Raw genomic sequence first — 26,731 nt, 5'->3', positions numbered from 1 at the left:
ATAAGAAATAGGAGCAGGAGTAGGCCATCTAGCCCCTCGAGCCTGCAATGTCAACACATTTTCAATGAGAAAGGATTGACCTTGGTATAGCAAAATATGAATGGAATATTGGTTGATGGCTCCATAAAACCTCAGGATTATGTTATAATGTCAACAGATAATCTGCCAGCATTAATGCATGAGTCAGGCAATATGCTGCACTTGTATCTTGAAAACTGGAGTGCTCTTTTTAACGTAATTTCAGGTTTAAAAGGTACATGTTCCCATGTTTTTAATTATTTGTAATGCAAGATACTGCTGACTTGAAACAATATCAAGTTCACTTTCCAATCTATGGATTTTCTTTTATAGTCATGCAGAGAAATATTTCACTGGTTAGAGATTACTCCGTGCATTTGAATTAGGCATGATATATATTGCAAACCGTGCTATTTCCATGGCAATTTTAAATTCACTGGTTTTATTAACTTTTTTTTCAATTTCAGAAAGTGCAGTTTAACTGTCTATTAAAATGAACTGCGGACAAAAGCTCTGATTCATCACCACACTAGAACTGTGCAAACAAATCACAGTACAATTCCAGCACCTTGGTGCTCATTTATAAAGTTTACATGACAACAGACACTGTGCAGCTTCATCATGTGTTCACAATACTCTCCCAGTTATAGAATTCGAATAGGATACCATAGAATCACTAAGTAATTTTGACGCTCTTTAGTCATGCTCCTCATCAGTGCACAGGATCAAACTATATCAAGATAGACAATCGTCTTCTCAAAGTAGCATCCCTCACTATTCAAGGGTTGCTGAACCGTGGCTGATGCTGTTATTTTGTTGCAGATAAGGCGTGGAAACAGGTCCTAAATCTACCTGAGTGGAATGGGGATTGAACCCATTGGTTTGGCATCATTCTGAATCACAAACAAGCCAACTGAGCTAATCTGTCCCTCAGTTGTGACAATGCAAAAAATTAAAGCTCATATTTCATGTTGTACAGCATTTTATTTTGCGATTTTTTGCTTCAGAGAAAAAGAACAAACCTAAATAATGCTTTGGCAAAACTTCCAAGCAGGACAGTTGGAAAAATGTTCTCCACTGAACAGTTGTATCTCAGTGAGGTGTCTTGAGCAACATTAAAAAAGTCCGCTGGTACAAGGAGGTTTGCCAGCACCTCCGCTGTGTCTGTTAACTCAAATCCTTTCATCATCCGGCTGGTTTCCTAGCTCACAGCTTCTATCACAGAAACAATCCTCTCAGCAAGCACAGGCTTTACTGTGAATAATTTCAAATCACCCTTTCAACTTCTTAAAGTTGTTCTCTTCAGTCTAATTTGCTGGCTTTGCTCAAGTTTGCACAATAAGTCGCTCAGCAAAATGTCATTTTAAGTAGCAGTTTGAACTTTCTTTTCAGAGCTCTGTTTCTGAGCCTCGGCTGTTCAACTGATGAAGGAAAAAAACTTAATAAACTGGGGAGTCCACTGATGGGAAGCTCACAAATGGTACATTTCAACTGGATGAGTTTTATAGACACCATCAGTTGGTGCTACTCATGCATGAATTAAAGAAAGAAAGACCTGCATTTATATAGCAGCTTTCACAACCTCAGGGTCCCCCAAGCACACTTCACAGCCAAAGGTGTACTTTTGAAGTGTAGTCAAAGTTGAAATGAAGGAATTGAGGCAACACATTTATGCACAGCAAGGTCTCACAAACAACAACATGGTACTGAACAGGTAATCTATTTTGGTGATTTTTTTTGAGGGAATCAGTATCAACCAGGGCACTGAACATAACTCTGCTTTTCATCAAAACCAGAGAGGACAGATAGAGTTTCATCCAAAACATGGCACCACTGACAGTGTAGCACTCCTGCAGTCATGCAGTGGACTGTCACCATAAATTTTTGTGCTCAAGTGTCTGGAGGATGGCTCGAACCCACAAGTTTCTGACTCACAAGGGTTATAAATTGGCACATTTATGACTATTCCATCGCCTTGCTTTCTATTTCCAAGTGGTACTAGGTTAAGAGCCTCCTGTTTCGAAAGGACAACTGGATCCTAGTGAGGCGTTTCCTTTTTAATTAACTGTGGTAGTAAATATCTTTCAGCCATGAATCTGTCCAGTCACTGCCTATTTATCATCCAGTCTAACAACGTCACGGTTTCGTGAGGATTTGTTGGCCTGGGTTGGGTACTTATGGCTTTGAGCTGGGAGAAGAGAAATGGGCTCTGCCACAGTGACAATGAAGAAAAGGGTTTGTGGTGCCTAGGAACTAGAGCTTGTTAGCATCAGGCAAGCACAGTGGTTAGCACTGCTGCCTCACAGCACCAAGGACCCAGGCTCAATTCCCGGCTTGGGTCACTGACTTAATGGAGTTTGCAACGTTCTCCTTGTGTCTGCATGAGTTTCCTCCAGGTATTCCAGTTTTCTCCCATGGTCCAAAGATGTGCGGGTTAGGTTAATTGGCCATGCTAAATTCTCCCTCAGTGTCCCAGGATGCGTAGGTTAGAGGGATTAGCGAGGTAAATATGTGGGGGTGTGGGATAGGGCCTGGGTAGGATAGGCGTCAGTGCAGACACGATGGGCTGAATGGCCTCCTTCTGCACTGAAGGGATTCTATGATTCAAAGTAGATGCAGTGGAATAATCCCGGCTGCTACATAAAGGAATCTTCCTCTATGAGTAGATGGAAACGCTCACTGAGCCTGATGGTGAAAGCAGAGATCAACACCAAGAAAATCTACACACGAAAGTGTAAATTAGGAAGCGAGAAAGTGAGAGACGAATGTTGAACTTACTTACCCAAACAAATTGCAGAGTGTAAGTTTAATGAATGACAGATTTAACAGTTTAATTAATTAATTTGCTTATGTCAACCAATTTAAAAGAAGTCTTTTCTTTGTGAGTTCACCAATCCTCAGTGTTGCTCTTTGTCAAAAGAGCAGAGACCGGGAAGTGAACAGAAATGGGCCAGGAGACAATACTTGGGAAACGAAAGGGGGTAAGGGTGAGCTGCAGGCAGGAGTGCAGACTTATCACAGAGGGGAGGCTCTGGGTATTCAGTGAGAGAGGTGTGGCATGCCACAGGATGGAATATTGTGCTGCTGGACACAATGCAAGACTGAAAGTCAGTAAGCAACTAAGTCACTCATGGCTTTTTAAAAAATGGATCCAAGTTGGAAGTAGAAAGCTCTCTGAGATCAGTGAAAAGGAGATCTTTTCGTTTTTATGATTGACATGAAGCTAACTAAATGGATGAGATCTTGGCCTGAAGGCACTGGGACTTTCAGCCTGGAGAAGCAGCAGGCACTCAGCCCAGCAACTGGGATCTCAGCCACACAGACTCAAAATTCCATTTGATAGATCTCAATAAATTCCATTTTAGTCACGTCTATCATTTGGCAGAGAAGACATTTTGAAAGCTCCTTTTTCTAGACGCAAGTTTATTTCAGATTTTGCCACTGAATTCTCTCTTATAATGCTGACTTGCTCTTCAACTGGGGTCACAGTGGCACAGTGGTTAGCACTGCCGCTTCACGGCTTCAAGGACCTGGGTTCGATTCCCGGCTTGGGTCATTGTGTGGAGTCTGCACATTCTCCTCGTCTCTGCGTGGGTTTCCTCCTGGTGCTCTGGTTTCCTTCCACAGTCCAAAGATGTGCTCATCAGGTTGATTGGCCATGCTAAAATTGCCCCTTAGTGTCCTGAGATGGGTAGGTTAGAGGGATTAGCAGGTAAAATGTGTAGAGATATGGGGGTAAGGCCTGGGTGGGAACGTGGTCGGTGCAGACTTGATAAGCCAGATGGCCTCTTTCTGCACTGTAGGGTTTCTATGATTCCAATTCACTCAGCTTAATCACTGCAATAAAAATATAGGAACAGATTTATGTTACAGAAGGAGGCCATTCAGCCCATCATATCAGTGGTAGAAAGTAAAGAATTTTTCAGCCTAATCCCACTTTCCAGCTCTCAGTCTATAGACCTGTAGTTTACTGCACTTTAAGTGCATGTGCGCAAGTGTTTCTTAAATGTTGTGAAGGTTTCTGTCGCTCCCATCGTAACAGTGAGTTCCAGTCATCCATCACTTCCAGGAGAAAAGATTCTTCTCAACTCCTCTCTAATCCTCCTGCCAATTATTTAAATGTTTGCTTTCTAGTTATTGATATCTCTGGTCAGGGAAATACGTCCTTCCTAATTCATTCTATCAAGGCCCCTCATAGCATTGTATGCCTCAAAAAAATCTTCCCTCAGCCTCCTCTGAGTGAACAGCTGCAGTCTGTCCAATCTTGCCTCATTACTAAAATTCTCCATTTCTGGCAACTTCGTTGTAAATCTTCTCTGTACCTCCATGATAATCACATCCTTCCTGCAATGTGAAAGTATAATTACAAAATCCACAAATTGAGATTATGTGAAAACTCAACTCCCAATTTGATTTGCTGGCATTTAATCGCTATTGGAAGTTCAGCTTAAGAACCACCAACAGGGCCAGGTATCAGACTTAACTTGCTTTTACTCACTGGCTGACTACATCTTTCATTACTCTTGCAGCAACAATGCATCAGTGAGCAGGTACATGAATAGGACATCAAACAATTTAAACAATTTTTGGCTGGTTTGTGATTCTCTTCATAGTGTGAAGCAGAAAATGTTGCAATTCGCCAGCTGAGTAAATCACAAATGAGAAACCATGTAGTAACAAAAAGCTATTCACCAGACCATACTTTTTTTTTTACACATCCCGGGATGTGGGCAGCACTGGCAATGCCATCCCTAGATGACCTGAAGATAGCCTTTGTAGTGGTTTGATGCAATTGAGTGGGTTGCTGGGCCACTTAAGAACAAACCCACTGTGGTGAGTGTAACAAGACTGTAATAACCTTCAGACATTTCTCAACGTAATATTCTTTCTTCTCACCTTTACTGTGAAAACAGAATCTGCAAATAGCTTCTGTAGAGTTGTCAGTGATTCCCAACACCGGGTGATACTCTCAACAAAGCGTGGATTCAGCTTCAAGAATCTTTCCAGATGTTGGGATATGGCATTGAATGATAGCCCACCAAAGCAAGACTAAAGGAAGGGAACAAACACAATGAGAAAAGGTAGGCTGAAGTCAAATTTATGTCCGGGCCTTGAATGTATAAAATGTCACTGAACAATACACACACAAAATACTGGGGGAAAAAATCAAGATCCAGCTGCAACTATGAAAAGACAGGCTGATGTATGAGCTACATTGTTCTAAACAGTTCTGATGAAGAGAGCTGTTAGAAGAGAATGGAACAATCGCCCTTGCCCACCTATGAGTTCAGGTTTCAGACTGGCATGAGTGCAGAACCAGGGAGAAAATTCATCAAGATTCTCAAAGATAAACTTTTCCACTCTCAAAAATATTTAAACATATGGTGATTGAGAAGTCCCTCAACACTGGGCGAATATGCTTCAGAACGTGTATCCCTGTGTTGCAAAGGCTTGAAACTGGGCTTACCATGCCACACAAGAGTCCTAACAGTCTTGCATAGGGGGAAGCATTTTGGTGGTAAAATCCAGAACAAGAGGAAGTAATCTTAAAATCAAAGTGCAATCAATCAGTCAAGAGCAAAACCAGGAAACATTTTTCACACAAAGCTTATTGCAAGTCTGGAAATGGGGAAGACCGGAAAGCCTTTGGGACACAGGGCCAACTGAAATTTCCAAGACCGATTGATAGATTTTCATTAATCTATAATCTTAATCTCAAGAAAGATTACCAAACGATATAGAACAGTAGCGGCTGAGGAACTGATTGACCATTATGTGATGGTGGAGCAGACTCAAGGGGCTGAACGGACTACTCCTGTTCTTATGTTCAAATATAAAGAAAAGGTACCTTTGCACAGTGATCCTGTGAGCCACATTCTTCACTTCCGTTCATGAAGAGAGTTTCTTCTAACAGTGTATGACTAACAATCAGGTTCCTGTATTGTTTCTATTAAGACAACAAATATATTAAGAGGATTGTAACTGTGGTTATGAGAAAGGCCAAAGTATAGTTTTGGAATGTCTCAGATAAAATAGTAAAAGTACTAAAGTACCTTACTGTTATCTTTTGTACCCCTTATGTTATAGAGGAAACACTTCCTTCCTGGTGACTTTATTAACTCATTTAATCATTTAAACATCTAAATTCATCCTTCAAACTCAAGGAAATAGAGGCCCAATCTATGCAAGCTGTCATGATAATGAAAATCTTTTAGCCCCAGAATCATTCTGGTGAATACGCACTCCAAGGTCAATGTATTCTTCCAGAATTGCACTGCACAGACGTTGATACTAAATGGAATCTAAATGGAGATTTATATAACAGTAACATAAGATCCATTCCTTTGTATTCCAGCCATCATATGCTGTGATATATGTCTTACTGTTTTCTCTTATTAGAATGTATTAAATGGGCGCACAGAAGTCAAAGGTAAATCTCTTTGCACTATTTACTCAAAAGTGTTATGTAATACTGAGGTCTTGTGGAGCACTGGGTAGGGTCCCTGCCTCTGAGCCCATAAGTTCCAGGTTCAAATGCCATCCTAAGACTTGATGGCCAATAAAGGTGCATTCATAATGCAGCTGAACAGGTCGAGTGGCAATCTGCAAAATCCTTCTAAACACGCCAACGGCTGACAATAAGAGTGGGAGACATTCCTGGTTAGCCACATTTTGTGTGGAGTGATGCCCCTCAAGCTATAAGCCCCTGGCAATAGACAAGCAACTTGTTCAATGAATTATCAACTATGGAAACAGGCAAAGGATGCCTTAGAGTAACCACTAGGTGTGGGAAGAGAACTGGAATTGGGTAACACAATACTTAATTAATTTGAAAAATACAATGGACCAAATGGTTGCTCACAGTGGTGTATGATTCTATAATTGAGTGCGTCTGAAAACTTATTTAAACCATTTTGAATGTTTCCCAAGTAAAGGGATATGAAAGGCAGTGGCATTAACTTTTCTCCAGCTGGGATTTACTTCACAATGCTTTAACTTCACAATGCTTCCCTGGAAGCTTATAATGGGCTGGTAAGCAGATTCTGATTTCTGCAACACTAAGCATCAGCCCATCATCAGAACATTTCAGCCAGATAGAAGCTGTGCTTCTTGGCAGTCATTTCCTTCTTAAAGTCTTGTAACACTTGTTACATTTCAGAGGGCTGGTAGTCTGCATTAGTGAAATTACATTCCAGCAGCTATAATTAAATTTTGAATGTGTGATAGAATCAACCACAAATCTCTGGAATTCTTTCCAAACACAATGTAAATTTTTTCTATGTCACGACAAACTGGACATGCCCAGGAAATTTCAGTATTATCTATGGAAGCAATTCTCCAATATATGGAGTGGAAGTAATGCTGTGTGATAATGCTGCTAATGTACAGGTTTGTGTGAAGTTCCTTTGTTCTGTGTTTCAGCGAGCCACCAAACTGTATGAAATTCCACCATTGCATAATAAGCACTGAAAACTTTGTTACTGATATTGCATAAGGCAATGGCAATTAACCAGCCCTCAGGTTTGTTAAGCTGATTCAGCAGCTTTGCCTGGTGCTTCACACCCTCTTAAGACTTGAAAAGTGACATCAGCAGAAAATGATAACAGCAGCAGTATGGCAACTTATCACGGATGACCTTGCTGTATTGATTTCACAGCATTTCATCACTTTCGACTTGACCTCATGATAGTACCAAGCTGCCTTGCTTGAGGGTGGGCTGGCAATGGAAAATGGCAGTCAGCACTATTTTGTTATATCTTAGGTCATTTGGCCCATTGAGTCTGCACCAACCACAATCTCACCCAGGCCCCATCTCCACAACCCCATGCAGTTACCCTTGCTAGTCCTCATGACACTAAGGGGCAATTTAGCATGGCCAATCCACCTAACCCGTACATCTTTGGACCGTGGGAGGAAACTAGAGCACTCGGAGGAAATCCACATAGACATGGGGAGAACATGCAAACACCACACAGAAGTGACCCAAGCTGGGAATCGAACCTGGGTCCCTGGCGCTGTGAGGCAGCAGTGCTAACCACTGTGCTGCCCTGTGTTATATATCGTAGTGGTTAGCATGCTGCCTTATTGTGCCAGACACCAGGGTTCAATTCAGGCCTTGAGTGACTGTCTGTGTGGAGTCTGCACATTCTCCCAGTGTCTGCGTGAATTTCCTCCAAGTGCTCCAGTTTCCTCCCACAGTCCAAAAATGTGGGGTTAGGCTGATTGGTCATGCTAAATCACCCCTTCCTTACTGGGGGACTAGTAGGATAAATATGTATGGTTATGGGGTTAGGGCCCGGGTGGGATTGTTGTCGATGCAGGTTCGATGTGCTGAACTGCTTCCTCCTGCATTATAGGGACTCAATGATAAGAAGATTTATATCATGATGCATAATAAAACAAAAATATTGCGGATGCTGGAAATCTGATATAAAAACAGGAAATGCTGGAAAAAAACGAAAGAGCTCTAAAGAAGAGTCATACTGGACTCAAAATGTTAAATCTCTTTCATTCTCCACAGATGCTACTAGACTTGCTGAGTTGAACCAGCATTTTTAGTTTTCATATCATAATGCATAGTTTGTTCAACGATATCTGAACAGACCAAGAGAAAGCAGCACAATTAACAGTGGAGAGATGGCCCAAAGAAAATTCCAGTGCAGATAGAAACTCTGCTAATCAAAGTAACTTATCCAACATTCCCCCAAAATATGAAAGCAGTAGACAGTGAATTAATGTTTGATGAACAGTAAAATAATATTCAATGGACAGTGAATAATTTTAAATTCCAAATAGTTGATATCCGAATCGCATTCTTACCCCAGCTGAAGGATATCTGCTCACAATCTCTGACACAATCTGAATTAACTCTGCAACAGGGAAGATGGAATCCTGCTCAAGATCGACAATATCAAATGCACAGTGGATTTGATAAGGAAGCCCATTTGGAAGAAACCTCTTCTTCATGCAGTATCTTTAGGACCAAATAATAAGCATTCACTTAAGATGCAGCACGGTTCAGACCTATTTTTTCCTCATCATTGAGGTTTCAAAACAGTCTGCATTTTTATACAGTACATTTAACATCCATCTGCGATGTCACTCATCTCAATCATTTTTATTGCCAGGATGAAGGAATGAATAAAAGCCAGATTTGCTCCTTCATCTCAGAAACCATAGCCAGATTTTTAAACTCCTCTTGCCCGGTGAGAATGTCGTGAGAGGAGTTCAAAATATGAAAACTTTATCTCCCAGCTCCAACTCACCCTGTTCCCAGCCACCATCAGTTTTATGATTGTAAATCAAGTCATCAACCAGGTCTCTACTAAGGGCTTAGTTAACACTTAAAATAATATTAAGCTGAAATCAGGGGTAATTCTCTAGTTTTTGCCTCCAGCAGGAGAAGCCAACTGGCCATAAAGAGCCAAGATCAGCATTTAAAGAGTATTTCTGTTAGAACGCCTTGTGAAGGAGAAGACAGAGGAAGGCTCCCCAAGCCCCATAAGGAGCTCTCTGGACACCTTACCTTTGGCCTTCCCCTAACTCCGACGGCCTTGGAATACCCAAATTGTCCTCAAGTCCACAGATCTTTGGCTGCGGCCTCTTGCCACTAAATACGTATTTCTGTCTGTCTACCTGGGAGCCTCTGTCTACCCTGAAAAGCTTTATGTTAATAAAGTCTTTTCTTTAAGATTGGCCAAGCCCCCGTGACCTTAGTCTCTCTTGGTGAGTCACTCACTTGGGAGCTCGAGGGCACTGATATCCCACCCAGCCCCCCTCAACCCTCTCAATGAGTGTCTGCATCAGTGGAGTCTTTGGTGTGTCACTGCCAAGAACACTCACTGGACCCACTAAAGGCAGGAAATGCCAAGGATTTCTCAAAACAACATAGCTGACATGTAGCGCAGGCTCAAAATGTTCCCTCGGCCACCTCAAGACCATTTATTCATTGACTGAAGCATTCAGACAATAATTGACAGAGATGCCAAATAAAATGATTTTAAAAGCTTTCAGCGTCAGTAACCAATGTACCTAATCGCAAGCATTTTGCAACACAACAACTCTTGCAGAACAATTTGTTTCTGGATCATTTTATCACAAAGCCTCACATTTCTGTTTTTCTGCAAAACATAGTCATGTGGCTTCAATTTACCTTTTCATTTCACTTATTTTGTTTTTATGAACAAAACGCAGGAAGGGCACCTGTAAAGGAAAGAGAAATATGTAGTCACACAGAATGATAACCTAACAGGGGTTTGTACTTTTTATCCAATAACTTTGTGCAAGAACAGGTCAAGTATAGAATGCCCTGGCCAAATATTTAACCCCCAACTAACACCACTAAAAAACAGATTATCCAGTTGTTGTTGTGATGTTAGGTGAGATTCTCTCGTCTTCCTCAGTGTTTTTCTTTGTAGCGGGAGGCGGCACACCATTCACCGGATTTGTTAAGGAAGCCCATTTGTCAATTGTCATTGTCTCAGGGCATGTTCCCTCAGGTCCCCAGAGGCAACCATATCCCACCTTCATTCTGGATCTATGCTCGATGGAGTTTAGAAGGGTGAGGGGGGATCTAATTGAAACTTACAGAATACTGAGAAGTCTAGGTAGAGTTCAGGTGGAGAGGATGTTTCCACCAGTGGGAGAGACGAGAACTCGAAGGCATAACCTTGGAGTGAAGGGACAGTCCTTTAAAATTGAGATGAGGACGGTTTTCTTCAGCCAAAGGGTGGTGAATCTGTGGATCCACAGAGGGCTGTGGAGGCCAGGTCATTGAGTGTCTTTAAGACAGAAATGGATAGGTTCTGGATCAATAAGGGGATCAAGGGTTACAGGGGGATGAGAATCATATCAGCCACGTTTGAATGGCAGAGCAGACTCGATAGGTCAAAAGGCCTAATTCTGTTCCTATATCTTATGATCTTATTCTGCTGCTGCCCACCAGCCTTAGCATTGTTCCCTACCGGCCTTTACATCACTCCCTGCTAACTGTAGAAGAAAACAGTGCCAATTATTCAAGTACGGTCCTTGAGCTAGATTTGGACGGTGCAAAGCTACCCGGGTGCTGCTTGCTGTCTGCCTGGGGACTCTCCATTCACTGCCGCCTCGCCACCATTTCAAATTAATCTTTCTCATGGCAAATTCCCAGTGAAGTCACTCCGTGCCGCGGGGTGCACCGTCGGCCGACTAGAGAATCCTGCTGGCATGAATGGCTGGGGAAATCTGGTCGTTGTTTGTGGAATGCTTGCTGTGGACAAATTGGTTGCCATATTTCCTGCGTCTTGCAATGGTGACTACACTTCAGAAGTACCTCAAGCTGAGAAGTACTCTGGGAGATCCTGAGGTCATGAAAGCTACTATGTAAATGTGAATTCTTCTTCAATGCAGTGTACTACAGTATTGTTACACGATGTTATGTTTCATGCAGCTATACCTTATGGTCCAGTGTCATTTCGTAAATATACCCATCACTGCTTAGCATTGTTGTGATGTCACAGCGACAGGACGTTCCTACGCTGAATGGAATAATCTCAGGAATATCCACAGGAACAGCACCTAGAGAGAAGAAAATATAATTCACTTCACCGCCAGTGCTATTATTTATTACAAAGGAAATCAGTTACGTGCATAGTTCCTAATTGTAGAAGTATAGCTGAGTGTCCTATGGCAACTGAATAAACAGCTTCAATCATTGCCGAAGTGCAGAAAACGATCGATGTAATTATGACTACTTAAGCAAAGGAAGGAAGGAGGCAAGGGACTTATTAAACTTCTTCAGCAATCAGTCACTAATGAGCATGACTGTCCATCTAAGAAACTCCATGTTACTGGTCATGGTTCTGTGGGTTCTTTTATGGCTGATGAGCCTAATCCTAGAACCACATCTCCAACAGCACACTTGGCGGATGTTTCTAGGAGGTGGGATTGCAAGAAGAAACAATCAGGATAATTAACAACCAAGCAAGCTTTTGGCTGCTGTGTTTTCACAAGGAAGAAAGATGAGACACACGGCTTCCTGCATCTGTGCGCAGGCTGTACCACTTACCTGGGAATATCACTGTTCAGTTTTTAAAAACAAGGTGGATAGCAATTTATGTAACTGTCCTCTTCCCTACAGAACGCAACAGCATTGTTAATTTTTCCACTAACCTAGTTGAATGCTGTTTGTAAGTCTGTTTTTTAATCAATGTAATGTAGTCCAGCTCTTCAAAATAGAACTCACTCATAAATACTGGCATAAGTCAGTGTGATTGTTAGTCCACTGAAGCGTGCAGAGTACACTCACTCAGGCATCCCCATTTCCTAGAATCCTGACAGTACAGAAGGAGGCCATTCGGCTCATTGAGTCTGTACTAATCACAATCCCACCCAGGCCCTATTCCCGTAATCCCACACATTTACCCTGCTAATTCCCCTGACACTAGGGTAAACTTAGCATGGCCAATCAACCTATACCATACCTCTTTTGGACTATGGAAGAAACTGGAGACCCAGAGGAATCCCACGCAGACACGGGGAGAAAGTGCAAATACCAAAGAAGAAGTGAGAAAGGAGGGATGGAGGTACTTGGAATGAATAAATTTGCCGTAAGATTGATTTGAAATAGTGGTGAGTTGCGGGTGGGAATGGGGGCTGTGACACAGCTAATGGAGGATCCCCATGCAGACAGCAAGCACCTGGATAGCAAAGCCCTGTCTGATTCTAGCTGGAGGACCATACTGGAATAACTGGCATTGTTGTTCCTCTACAGTCAGTGGAGAATGACGGAAAGGCCGGTGGGGAGCAATGCTAAGGCTGGCAGGCAGTAGCAGAATAAAGGTGCGATGCGATTGACTCTAAGCATCTGAGGGAACATGCTCTGAGACAGATGCTGGGAGGAGGAAGGGTGTGGTTCCCAAACAGGTGCCACTGTGGTGGGGGAAAGGGAAAAAGTCCAGGGCAAGACAGACTTGATGTTTTCTTCCTTTTCTGAAATACCTACGTAACTTGGCCTGTTCCCCAATCTCCCATACAATGATTTGTGAAGTTGACCATAGTCACGAACTCATCCAGCTACTTTTTGAACAGGATGTGAACCTGTGCTCAGTGTATCAGCCAACAACCTGCTCCACAGACAAAATAAGATACCTCCTGGCATCTGATTCAGTTCTACACTTACGAAATGGGGGCAATCTTGAGCCCATGCTCTCTATCTGCGAGAATGGCAGCAGGTGCTCCAGATCCAGTGAAACCCTGTTTGTTTCAGCGGGGTTTTGAAAATGAATCTCCCACACTCTGTGCACTGCAGAGTGCACAAGCGTGAATCACTCCGAAAAGCTGTGGCAGAGGCTGAAATCAGCGTGCTGAGCAGGCCACTGCGCATGCACACATCCCCGGGAGACTGTTAAACAAGGCCTCCCAGCATTGAAATCGTTGGCCTCAACCCCCCAACAGACATTGCTGATCGCTCACTCCCTTCCCCCGCCAACAAAAAAAAAACACTGGCCTTCTCCTCCCCCGCTGACCCGGACATCGCAGGCCTCCCCATCTAGACCGCCACTTCACACGCATAGTGCTATACTGCTCATGCACACCTTCTGTCTACGAGCATTTCCCCTCATTGAGTGAAAGCCCTGAGCATTTCACCCTTCTGGACCCAGTTCCTTGTTAAGTTAACCCAATCAGCACCTGAGAAGATGGGTCACCCTCTACTGAAACCAGGTAGCCTGCATATTATTCTCAAGGAATTTTACCTAACGGGCACATGAGTGGTACAAATTGACTACACCTAGACTCCCTTAACAAGCTAGATCTATATATAAGCTGTAATTATGGACACACAGCCAGTCATGCCAGGAAGATTGCCCCAAAGGAAAGTGCACTGAGATCTGTGGACTGTGAACAGGCCTACCTGTTAGAAACAGTGGAGGAGAAGCACCAGCTGCTCCACCCCACTCAGGGCTGTCACCTAAGGGGTCATACAGCAACTGCAATATAAGAGGCTGTGGCATCATCTGTAAATGCCAGGGCACTGACCCCTCAGTCTAGCGAGCAGTGCTGCAAGAAACTGAATGACCTTCTTCGGGCAGCAAGGGTGTGCCTACAATGTCAAAACATCCCTGTACACCTCAAGGACTCCCCAAGCCTGAAACACATTGCACCCCATGTCCTCCCATACATCATGCTTTCAATCCCCCTGATGTCCCTACAGGAGAAGAACGTGCACAACTGCCATGAGAGGGAGAAGACTGGTGGAGCACCTGGTGTCAGTGCCCCAACTTCTGCTCCTGAAGAGAGTTCCCTGGACATCTCGGAGGGAGGCCCTGAGGAACCCTCCAAGGCCAACACCAGTGAACTGGTGCTGGCCTACACAACCCACCAACACATAGACTATCACTACACTGGGACATGTTAGTGCTGAAGCTTCTGGGTCACTTATTAATGAACACTTCACAGCCGCTGATGCACATCGGATGGAGGCGGGCACATCTCAGGGCACACAGAAATCTGCTGGAGGTGAGGATTCAGCTAGCCCCGAGCCAGATGTCAGGCTTTAGGGTTCATTCATCCTGAAATTGATGGAGATGCATTAGAAAACCCGGGGAATAATGGATGGGCTGTCAGCAACCATGCTGTGACTGCAAGGCTATTTAGAGGAGTCAAATAGAGTGCTGTCTCTGGAGGTACAGTGTGGTAACCGGGCCAACACTGCAAGGGTGGCATCTGCAGCGGAAAGTCTGACACAGGGATCTGGCCTCATGAGTGACAGTGTCCAGACCACCCTGGAGACACAGTGGGACACTGCAGAGTCACAGCCGAGGGTGTCGCCAGCATCCAGGTGGCACATTGATCCTTAGCAACGGTGTCAGGGACATGTTGAAGACGCTGCTGGTCACGGCTGGAACTCTCGCTGCAATTCTGGAGATACAACAACCATGTGAGCCTTGACAACTTAGCCCATTCTTGGAGGGCTATTGCTGAGGAGCTTCAAAACCTGGCTCTATCAAGAATGCTGTAGCAGAAGGGGTCCAGATCTTGGCCGAGTCTCAGAGGGGCAAATCTGAGAGATCACAGACCGTGGAGCAGATGCATCTGGGCCTCCAGGACTGGCAAAGACAGGTGAGCCTGGAGTTTCTGGAGCTCAGTCCAGCTAACCTGGCGTCCCATGGAGGGTCTATGGGCACCAAGAGGGAGGTGGAAGGGCTAGAGCCCATGCTGGGGTCTTCCAACCAGAAGACTCCAGATGTTCCAAGACCTTCCAATTTTCCCCTCTTTCTCACACCAGGGTAACTCAGGACCAGCTGGATGAACAGGGTGGCACAGAAACATCAGTATCATCCACAAGTCAGCTGGGGCCCTCCTGGTCTGTTTCTCCAGGGTACGGCCACCAAGTACATTACAGGCAATGGGATGTGGTCACAGCTGGCCACCTTCACCCCTGATGTGCATCCTGGGGAGCACCTAGACAAAGCAGTAGACTGCGCAAAATTAGTAAGTTGTAGGGTCACTAAAAGGGCACAGTCAGCAGTAGTCAGGTTTAGGTTATTTTCACCTTACAGCTGTGACCAATCTGTCTCTGGTCCTTTGCCCATAAAGCTGAGTGCTCCCTAATCCCATGCATCGAAACGCAGACTGCTGTGCTGCGTGATATCAATCCAAATGTTTTACACCACTTGTCCTATTTTCCCCAGCATCCCCCAGAACCTTAGTCACACACTACTCCCTGTCATACACCCACCCTCCCCCAAGCTCTAGCCCCTGATTCATTGCCCCACACACTTGTGTGCCCAACCCTTACTGTTACATGGGCCTGGGTGGCAGTGTGCATTCAAAGAACAGGTAGGAGTCAGACTTGAGTGGCACCAGTGCCAGGATCCCAGTGTGCACAACAGCAAGTCATCATCATCACTATCATCCTCCAGCCTTCACCAAAGACTCGCTACCAGTGCCAGCCCAGGCCCATTAACCAGCTGTGGTGGGGTTGGGGGGTGCTGAAGAGAGGAGGGTGAGGGGGGCTGACAGAGGGTGGGGTAAGGGGAAGCGTCATGGAGCTTGAGTGGCCAGCTTTGAGTTGTGGGGGCAGGGGTGGCGGCTGCAGTGGTTGCTGGGATGTGGTGGAAGGGTGTTGGGAGCAGCTATGACACTGGACATCACCAGCGAGGTAAAGCAGGCTGCTTTCAGGGCCTCCCTTGCTGCCCTGCCCTGCCAAATCCCTACCATCATCACCTGACCTCCAGCTCCACATATAGCAGGTCCTCAGTTCTGCCTGATGACTGATGATCCTCCTCCTCTTCCTCCTGCTCCTGCTCCAGCTGGTCTCCCCGCTGCTGCGTGGTGTTGTGCAGAATACAGCAGACGATGATAATGCAGGAGGTATGCACAAGGTCATACTGCAGGGCATCCCCCAGAGCGGTCCTGGCAACAGAAGCTCATCTTGAGCGGGCCCATGCAATGCTCCATTACGGACTGGGTGGCAACATGGACCTCATTATAACGGGCCTCTGCCTCGGTCTGGGGCCTCCACACTGGCGTCATCAGCCATGACCTGAGTGGGTAGTCCTTGTCCCCCACGAGCCAGCCTGGCAGCCTGGGTTGGTCTTCAGAGAGTGTGAGGATGTTCTACTGCCTCAGCACATAGCTGTCACTGACACTCCCTGGGTTCTGTGCACAGACCTGCATGATCATCATCCGGTGGTCACAGACTAGTTTGATGTTCAGGGAGTGAAACCCTTGCGGTTGATGAATGGTTGCCCCTCACCTCGCGGGGACCGCAGGGCGATGTGTGTCCCGTCCACTGCTCCCTGTACATGGGGCATCCTGACAATGCAGTGAAGCCTGCAGCATGGGCCTCCTGTCCAATATCAAAGTGGATGTATTGGCCTGCCTGGGCGTACAAGGATCTGTCACCTGGCGAGCACATCTGTGGACTGAGGCCTGTGAGATCCCACAGAGGTCGCCACTGGTGCCTGAAATGACCCTGTTGTGTAGAAGTTAAAGGCCACCATCAGTTTAACCTCTACTGGCAGTGGATGTCCACCCCTCCCCACAGGTGCCAGGTGTGCAAGCACCTCACCCAGGTGCCAAAACATGTCCTTGACTAGGCAGAGCCAGGGATGGCACCTGACCTCCGACAGCCCCTCGAATGATGTTCTGGCCTGGTATTGCCTTGGCCTCCGCATCCTCATTCTTCTGGCCACCGTTTCAGGAGACTGCTCTCCCACCTTGTGGGTATCAGTGGCAGCCCTCTCCTCTCCATCCTGACAGTCTGCCACGGGCTGCTCCTGGAGTGGCCTCCCTACACCCTCCATCTTCTGAATCGCCGCCACCTCATCCTCCTCAGCCACCGCCAGGATGGCCAGCTCTAAATCAATCAGTCCCAGGTCTATTCTGCTTCACCAGATTAGGTTACCTACAATTGGCATCAAGTACATGGCTGGCAGGGAAAGTAAGGAGCTTGGTGCCATTACACCTCCTTAAGCTATTGCCATGTCTGCAACTACAGCATTCCAGGCATGTGTTGCAGGTCAGGGACATGGGGCAGGGACAGGCTCCTTATTATCACAAGATAGGTTCCCATTCACTGCAGAGTACATGCAGTATGAGTGTCTATGTCAACCTGAGCGCCCCCGCTTGGAGCACCAGCTGCCTGAACTGATGAGCCCTCAAACAGCACATGGTGTACTTCCTCCCCCCACCACCACCCCTCCGCATTTAAACCCCAGCACTCAGTCCAGTCCCTCACCACCCCCCACAGGCAGAACAACGGAACAGCCCAGTGGCTGCAGACAGCAGCATCACCATCACTCAGTGAAGGACAATACCCCGTCCCACGGTGACTGCATGGAACATTCCCTGGCCTTGGAACAGCACTTCCAACTCTCCAGCAAGTGCCCCACAGCAAGCAGAAAGATCCCAGGCCCTGCCTCCGACCTCCCCTGCACTCCGGGGCTTCAATCCCAGAACACTCACCCCCTTACTCCTGTTCAACGCTGCCGTGCCAACTGCTGGCTTTTATATAGTAGCTGTAAATCCCGTCAGCGTAATGTCACGCCAGAGATGCTAGCAGGGGTGGAGATTACACGCTAAGCGTAGTTCCGTCTACGCCTAGAGACTTGGGCTGAGAGTTGCGTGGAGGCTCGGACACCCAGTGCGAATTGGCCACCACTCAATTCTCCTGGCCCGCTGCACTGAAAGATTAGTGCAGCGAGATGGGAGAATCACCTCCCCCCCCACCCCCAAATCTTTCCATTACGTTAAAGAGATACTTCAAATATCCTTAAGGTCCATGCTTTTCTAAAGTTACCTGTACTCTTAATCTTGCTCTCTAAGCCTACTGCAATAACTAAGGACCTGTGTTTTGTTTGTCAATCTCTCATGGTCCTCAGAGCTCCAACCATGTGAGGAAATCAAGAGTGGATATGGTAATCAGCTCTAATCAAGGTTTTTTCAGCACAGTATTGTCATTTCATATTTAATCATCCCAGCAAAGATGTGCTAAATTGTCCCTTAGTGTAAATAGCAGAGTAAATACATGGGGTTAAGGGGTCTGGGTGTTGTTGGTGCAGACTTGATGGGCTGAAAGGCCTCTTTCTACACTATAGGGATTCTATGATTCTAATATATCCTCACTGCTTTTTCTGTTTCTTAATTTTTAAATTACAATAGTCCCTTCCGTCAGCTGAGCATTCAGACTGAACATCAGGCACTGACAGTCTCAGCTGTGACAATCATCTGAAAATTGCCTTTACTCATTATTGATTCTGCACAGATGAAAGGCACATTTCAAAACTTACAAAATGAAGGTCAATGTCTTCATGAATAAGTGCTCCGTAAGCCTTTCCTTCTTCACATTTACGCAATGTGATGAGATAACCTTGTGTCTCAATGCACTGGATTGTATCACTTTCCAGTAAAGTCATTGTCAACAGGGAGTTACGCTGCTCTCCTTTCATTTGAAGTCAGTCCCCACCGCCTGCCCAAAAAAAAGTTTGCCAAACGCTTTATCCAAAGATGCCGCCCTTTTAACTGAATCAGTAAGAACACATACCATGCTTCTGAAATATCCGCCTAAGCTCTCTCTCAACATTTTGCCACGATCTGGATGATGAAATGGTAAAGGCCAGGTCCATCATCTGAAACAAGAAATAAAGCATCATCACTGATCTGCTGCAGAAATATTTCTACTCTGAATTTCACTCTAACAGCAAGTTTTACTGCTGACATTTCCTTCAAAAATCCACCCATGGTGTTATTATGATTTCATGCCATTCTCATTTTTTTTTTAATCAATTTCTATAAATAGAGAAAAAAAACATTTTCACTTTGCACTGTTGCTAGCATTCCTTTGTTAGGTTACTGAGGATACCTCACTAAGCGCACGGTAATAGGCAGATTCTTGATCCTTGGAGACTTTTCCAACAAGCCGTTCAAAAATCAACTTGATGGTTTCTCTGTGTGTGTCTTTATCAGGTGATGAGAGGGTTTGATTCAGTATTTCTTCCAGTCTCTGCCTTTCCTCAGGTAACAAGCCCATATCCTTGCTGTGAAGGATCTCCTCGGCACTGGGCCTCTGTTGGGGATCACCTTGCAACAATTCTCGACATGTCTGTAACTTTAAAAGATAAACATGTTTGTCGCCAGAAACTAGAACCATGCAATCAGGTGACCCTGCTCAAAATTGACACACACCCATGACACTATTTCGAAGAATCTCAGTAAGAGTCAAACATTAGAACTAGGAGCAGGAGTAGGCCACCTGGCCCCTTGAACCTGCTCTGCCATTCAATAAGATCATGGCTGATCTTATTGTGGACTCAGCTCCACTTATCCGCCCACTTATCAGAACACTTAATTCCTTTACTATTCAAAAATCTACCTATCCTTGCCTTAAAATGAAAAATCAGATTATCTGGTCATTATCATATTTCTGCTTGTGGGATTTTGCTGTGTGAAAATTCACTTCTATATTTCCTACACGACAAAAGTGATTACACTTCTAGTGTACATTATTAGCTTTGAGACTGCCAAAGATTGTGACAGCGCTTGTTTATCTTTTTGCTTCACTGACTATACTTGTAACATATAACAATACTGTCCTATATGAGCTGCTACACCATACAATTCTGATGAACCAAACATGATGGAAGGGACAGACATGCAGAGAACCAACTGAAAAATGAATCTAATATTCTCCATAAACTTTTATTTCTCTGTATATGCCAGCTTTGGAGTTTCTTAAGATCATTTTTAATAGCTTCAAATTTCGGTTGCATTGAAGCCTTTATTTGAGTCATCAAAAAAGGCTCCAGGAAAAACACAGAGACTGGAATTTTTCAAGTTTTTGGCAAAGTGTTGTCTCGAGCATGGAAAGTGGAGGGCATCCTGCCAGCTGCCTTGCCAGGTTTTCTTATCAAATATTCAAACACTTTACCAAACAAATAGAAGGGATGAGTCCTACTCAATCAGAGCACTCCCCACCAGCAAGTTAGGTTTCTGAAAGATTGGGGTGCAAGGTGACTCTCCCAACCAAACACCCACCACCAAGGAGCCCCACCCCAACAGACATGGATCCCACCCCTCCCCTCTGCACAACGCTATCCCCCCTCCACCCCCACAGAACATCTCTGCCACTTGACACCACCTCAGTCTTACCACCAGCAGGTTCTGTTTGCCAGGCGCATGTCATGGAGGACATGTTGTGATTCACTTCTGCTTGAGGGCCCACCAATGTGAATCGTTAATTTAACGTGGGAAGGGAAAATCAGACGTAAGGACCTGATAGCAAAATTTAAATTGATGTAAATGATCATGTCAGGAGGATGGGGCAATCAAATGGGGAAATCCCGCCAATGTATAAACCATCTTAGGACTGCCACTCGATTCTCTGCCCCTCCTGAAAATCCTGGCCAGTAACTAAGAGATCCATACCCCAATATCGCAACTTCTATACTGGGGATGCTGGCCAACTTAGAACATAGAACACTACAGCACAAACAGGCCCTTCGGCCCACAATTTGCACCAATTATATATCCATACCTATCAGGCCTATCTATAACTCTCAATCCCATTAAATCCCATGTACTCATCCAGAAGTCTCTTAAAAGACCCCAGTGAGTTCGCCTTTACCACCACCAACGGTAGCCAATTCCACTCACTCACCACCCTCTCTGAGTGAAAAACTTACCCCTGACATCTCCTCTGTACCTGCTCCCCAGCACCTTAAACTTGTGTCATCTCGTAGCGACCATTTCAGCCCCAGGAAATAGCCTCTGAGAATCCACCCTATCTATACCTCTCAACATCTTATAAACCTCTAACAGGTCACCTCTCAACCTTCGTCTCTCCAGGGAGAAGAGACCTAGCTCCCTCAACCTATCCTCATAAGGCATGTCTCCCAATCTAGGCAACATCCTTGTAAATCTCCTCTGCACTCTCTCAATAGCTTCCACAGCCTTCTTGTAGTAAGGCGACCAGAACTGCACACAGTACTCCAAGTGGGGTCTGACAAGGGTCTTATAAAGTTGCAGCATTACCTCCCGGCTCCTAAACTCAAGCCCCTCGATTAACGAAGGCCAGTACACCATACGCCTTCTTGACCACATCCTCCACCAGTGAGACTTGTTGGAACTTGTCCAACATTCTTCTGCATGTTTGCAGTGATTCCACATTCATTGAAAAAACCAGCAACTTGTTTCAGAGGTATAGAACTCCGTGAAAAGAAATACCCCACTTCACCCTTTTGTCACATTCTCAGATTCTTCCTAAGCTAGCTACCAAAAAATAATCTAGCCATGTATCCTTTAGTTCCTTTAAAAACCTACATCAAATCTCCTCACAGCTGATGATTTTCCAGGATAAAAGCCCCCATCTCTCTAACCCTTTTGTGGTAATATGTAAACTGCCTATCAATCCTGGCCTTTTGTCTGAATCTTTTCCAGGGCCTTCTCTATCACCCACAATAAGAGGGGAACAAAACTGGACACATCATTTCAATCATGGGCTAACCATGGGTTTATGGAAACAGCGAAACCTTTCTTTTGTTTTGTATACAATTATCCTGGTAGTATACTTACAACCTCAAATGCTTCAGCTCAGGGGTCTTAAGAAATTCAGATACCAGAATACCAAAGTTCTTTATCTGATTAGTAATCTTAAGCTTGCAACCCTTACTTTGGTATTGTTCTACCAACATGTCTAACACTATATTTATCAAGATTAAGTGACATCTGTTAGATCCAAGTCAATTTCCCCATTATATCGGAACCTGCTTGTTATCTACTGTACTCATCTAACATCTAAACACTCATAGAAACCTTTGCATCATCCACAAATGTGCAGATAGCTATTCCAATATTTTCATCCAGATCACTGAAATGGATTACCAATCCTTGTAGGTCTACGGGCAGAAGCACTTACATTAATAGCTGACTTCTGCTTATGAGTGTGCATCTAATTTCTCATCCAACTCAGCAGATGCCCATTATTGTGATTCAACCTATCATATCGCATCTTGCCAAAGGCCAATTGATCATCAAGGTTTCTGATGTCAGCTGGGCTATCTACATCCACCAAACTAGCCATCTGGATAAACTTCTCAGGATAGTAAGATAAGGCCTTTTCTTTGTTGCAGGAGACTTTGATAACCCCTCCTCTGGTAAGATGGTAATACAGTAACTCTAAGATCCCTTGTACCAACTTGTCTATAAAATCAAACTGAGGACTTTTAAATTTGCCAACTCCCATGTTTTAATACTCCTTGCAGGATAGATGTTGGTCAGGCCAGCATGAGAACACCTCATTCTTCTTCCCATTAGGTTTTTACATCTACGTGAAAGGGCAGGGTAAGTATAATGTATCGTAACTTGTCTGACGCTGATTGCCACTCCATTCTCAATTACTTACGTGACTTTTCTTCTGATCCTCTCTCAGCCAGCCTTCCAATAAGGCTGGGCAAGACCTTCAGGCCCAGCAGCGCAGTCCAGCTCCATCAAAGCAATGAAGGTCTCACTCCTTTTTACAGCAACAGCTGCTATAAACCAGCTAAGTTAACGGTTCCATTGAAATGTAAAAGTCCCAAATAGAGCAGACAGTAGGTGATTGACCACAGTGGATGAATAGGATTTGAGGGTGGAGAGGATCTGAGGTGCGAGGGTGGGGAGTGTGGGCAAATGTTGAGGTGTCTGGGGGTTTTGGGTCGGGGAGTGGGAGGGAGAAATCAGGCAGTTTTTAAGTTTATTAGTGTCACAAGTAGGCTCATATTAACACTACAATGAAATCACTGTGAAAATCCCCTAGTAGCCATACTCCGGCGTCTGTTCGGGTAAACTGAGGGAGAATTTAGCATGGCCAATGTACCTAACCAGCACGTCTTTCGGACTCTGGGAGGAAGCCAGAACACTTGGAGAAAACACATGCAGACCCAGGGAGAATGAGCAGACTCCACACAGACAATGACCCAAGCCAGGAATTAAACCTGCGACCCTGGCACTGCGAGGCAGCAGAGCTAACCACTGCGCCACCATGCTTTGTGGAGGTCAGTGGATGAGTAGGGTGGTTTTTGTATTAATTCATGGGTTTATTAGTCATTCACTTTTAGAAAGAGAACCTGTTGCTCAAACTGAAGAATAAATGGCTCAGTAACTCACCAAGCTCAAGAATTCTGGGCGCAGAAGGAAGGCTTTTGTTTTGTCAACAAAAAGCTCATGTATGTAACATTGAGAATTCTGCAAAATAACAGAGACATCAAAAGCATGTTTTAAATTGTTTTCAAAAATGAAGTCAGTAATTTGAACAAAAGATTCGCTTCAGGTACAGCATCACCTTGAAAGAACAAATCACAATCCTTTAAATTCACATAATGCACTATAAAAGTTGATTTGAATTCACAAATGTGTAAGGGGAGGCCATTGCCTTCCCCACAGTGATGAATAAAATTAAACATCTTTTATTTACAAGAATTATGAAGTAAAATTCTTACACATTGTCGAATCCGGTCCCTCCATTTTTGACGTTCTTGTGCTGTGCACTGAAACAGCATGTCCAGAATTACCATTCCAAAACTGTACATATCAGCTTTCTGCAGGAAGGAAGCACATGTTACATTCACATTGAACATTAAAGTGAGATGGCTGCGGGGGGTGAAATTAAGGTAGTAGGGACATCAATACCAAGCGTCAAAACATGATAAAAATCATACCACAGAACAAAGCACCCAGTGAAAATGCAGGATCAGAGCACAGCGAGCTTTGTGCTTGCCCAGATCATACAGGGACAAACCTGCCAGATTCAGTAATTAATTATGTAGACCCAGGATGGGTTAGATGGCAAGAGGAGATTTCAGTTCAAGAGCAATGCAACGAGGCGCTGTCTCTTATAAGATTTACAAGGTAAAAATTCAGGCGTATATTAGGAAAAGGTAGACACAAAAGCACGGATAATAGGGCCACAGCTACAACCATCAAAAGATTGGTACAACTTTGAAACTTTGGGGCAACTTTAAACACAACCCTCTGGCAGGAAACTGGCAGAATCACATCAGCGGTCTATTCATCAACCTGCCTAATTTTCTTCCAATAACGTGGGTGGGGCATAAAACCTAGCAGTGTGTAAAACAGCTTGCAGATAAAATTGTGTCAATTTTCCAGAAGGCAGGTTAGCTTAAAATGATCCTGCTCCCTGATGAGTCAAAATCATGTCGAACTCAGAAAGCGGAACTAATAAAGTGTTTTTTAATTGATCCATTAAGACTGGGCTTTCAACTTCTGTACCCGTTGTGACATTTGCAACCAAACTTGTCTACGAAGCAATGCAGATGGGTATACACTTAGAAAGTACATACCGAGTCATACATGGCCTTGTGATGGCTTGTTCTAACCTCTGGAGCCAAGTAACCATATGTTCCAATATTTGCTGTGAGTTTCTCTCTGTCTGCTGAAGAAAGCATATTATTAAAGATTACAATTAGGTAGACCTTGGTTTAGAGAAAAACATGCAAATAATACATGTTTGAACAGTGTGATATCTAAAATATCTTATAAATTGAACCAAACTGGCTTGTGATCAATGAAACATGCTGTAAAAGGGTTTTCAATCCAAGTGTTTCAACTTTTACACTATGTGTGAAAAATAAACGACAGTTCAGTAAATAATATTTTTATCCTTAAAACTTGACTTTGTAACATACAAATTAAATCAAAATGTGACTCTTTTATCCTGCATGAGAAGGCTGTTCCCTTACATACTGCAGACAAGCGACAACTGATTTTCACATTAAAATGCATGGCTATGGTTTATATAGCATTCATCAAAGTGAAGTTTCCAGAAATTAAATCAATGCCTTTTGGTGTGTACCTCTTTGACTACATTTTTTCAGGGAATTTTTTGGCACACAATCCCTTGAAACTAGTTATTTTGGCAAACAAATAGACAGCAAAACGATTTACAACTTTTACAGGTGAACCATAGAAAGCATTCTTTCTGGTTGTATCACGTCTTGGTATGGCATCCCCTCTGCTCAAGACAGCAAGAAAATACAAAGGATTGTGAATGAAACTCAATCCATCGCTCAAACCAGCCTTCCATCCATTGGTTCAGTCTATGCCTCCTGCTTACTTGGAAAGGCAGCCAGCATAATTAAGGATCCCACACATCTCGGACATTCTCTTTTCCACCTTTTTCCATTGGGAAAAAGATACAAAAGTTTGAGGTCATGTACCAGCTGACTCAAAAACAACTTCTCTGCTGCCATGAAATTTTGGAATGGACCTACCTCGCACTGTGTTGATCTTTCTCTACACCCTAGCTATGATTGCAACACTACATTATGCACTCTCTTCTTTCCTTCTCTATGCACGGTATGCTTTGTGTGTAAAGCACGCAAGAAACAATACTTTTCACTGTATACTAATACATGTGACAATAATAAATCAAATCAAATATCACCTGCACACTGCTCCACTTGAACATCCATTTTGTTCTTACAGTTGAACGTTTTGTGTTGTGCGCATCCCTGAAATGTGGAGCACAATGCAATCTAATCAATAATTATGTTTTTAAATTCATTTACTGGTGTCACAAGTGGGTTTACATTTAGACTGCAATGAAGTTACTGTGAAAATCCCCTAATCGCCACAATCCAGCACCTGTTTGGGTACACTGAGGGAGAATTTAGTATGGCCAATGCACCTAACCAACACATCTTTCAGACTGTGGGTGCATGCAGACTCCGCACCAGACAGTGACCCAAGCTGGCAATCAAACCCGGGTCCGTGGCACAATGAGGCAACAGTACTACCCACGGTGGTGCCCTATGTCCATGCAGAATGAAAATAACACTGAATTAAGCAATCCTTTCTTTTACTGAACTTCTCTTGTATTTCTCCAAACCTCTGCTTCGTCACAGATTGAACAGTTTGGTGGTAAAGGTTTTCTTGATTATAATCCCGACAGTGTAGAAGCAGGCCATTCAGCCCATCAAGTCTGCAATAACTTTCTCCGATTGAGCATCTTACCCAAGCCCTGTCCCTGTAACCCTATGCATTTACCCCACTAATGTTCCTAAATCTACACAACTTGGGACATTAAGGAGCAATTTACCATCGCTAATCCACCTAACCTGCACATCTTTAGTGTATGGGAGGAAACCGGAGCACCTGGAAGCAACCCCTGCAGACATGGGGAGAACGTGCAAACTCCACACTGTTGGTCACCCAAGGCTGGAATTGAACTCGGGTG

General features: G+C 44.3%; 1 protein-coding gene across 6 annotated transcripts in view; it reads right to left on the bottom strand.

The window, feature by feature from the left end:
• Positions 1 to 26,731, bottom strand: part of LOC145347907 (eIF-2-alpha kinase GCN2-like) — a 67,196-nt gene that overhangs the window by 19,353 nt on the left and 21,112 nt on the right. For 5 of the 6 annotated variants that reach the window (XM_080195872.1, XM_080195877.1, XM_080195875.1 and 2 more), the window contains 11 exons: positions 25,940 to 26,006; positions 24,837 to 24,928; positions 23,976 to 24,074; positions 23,644 to 23,721; positions 19,364 to 19,609; positions 19,046 to 19,130; positions 11,453 to 11,574; positions 10,172 to 10,221; positions 8,839 to 8,992; positions 5,867 to 5,965; positions 4,915 to 5,067 (listed from right to left, as the gene is read on the bottom strand). In XM_080195872.1, the coding sequence (XP_080051998.1) occupies positions 4,915 to 5,067; positions 5,867 to 5,965; positions 8,839 to 8,992; positions 10,172 to 10,221; positions 11,453 to 11,574; positions 19,046 to 19,130; positions 19,364 to 19,609; positions 23,644 to 23,721; positions 23,976 to 24,074; positions 24,837 to 24,928; positions 25,940 to 26,006 (1,245 nt within the window). The remainder of the gene's footprint in view (positions 1 to 4,914; positions 5,068 to 5,866; positions 5,966 to 8,838; positions 8,993 to 10,171; positions 10,222 to 11,452; positions 11,575 to 19,045; positions 19,131 to 19,363; positions 19,610 to 23,643; positions 23,722 to 23,975; positions 24,075 to 24,836; positions 24,929 to 25,939; positions 26,007 to 26,731) is intronic. The other variant, XM_080195874.1, reaches the window with a different exon arrangement.

The sequence above is a fragment of the Carcharhinus amblyrhynchos genome, chromosome 9, assembly GCF_965287045.1.
Source record: "Carcharhinus amblyrhynchos chromosome 9, sCarAmb.v2.hapA, whole genome shotgun sequence".
Classification (NCBI taxonomy): Eukaryota; Metazoa; Chordata; class Chondrichthyes; order Carcharhiniformes; family Carcharhinidae; genus Carcharhinus; species Carcharhinus amblyrhynchos.
The sequence above is the reverse complement of the archived record's forward strand: the minus strand, read 5'-3'. Positions and strand labels throughout refer to the sequence as shown.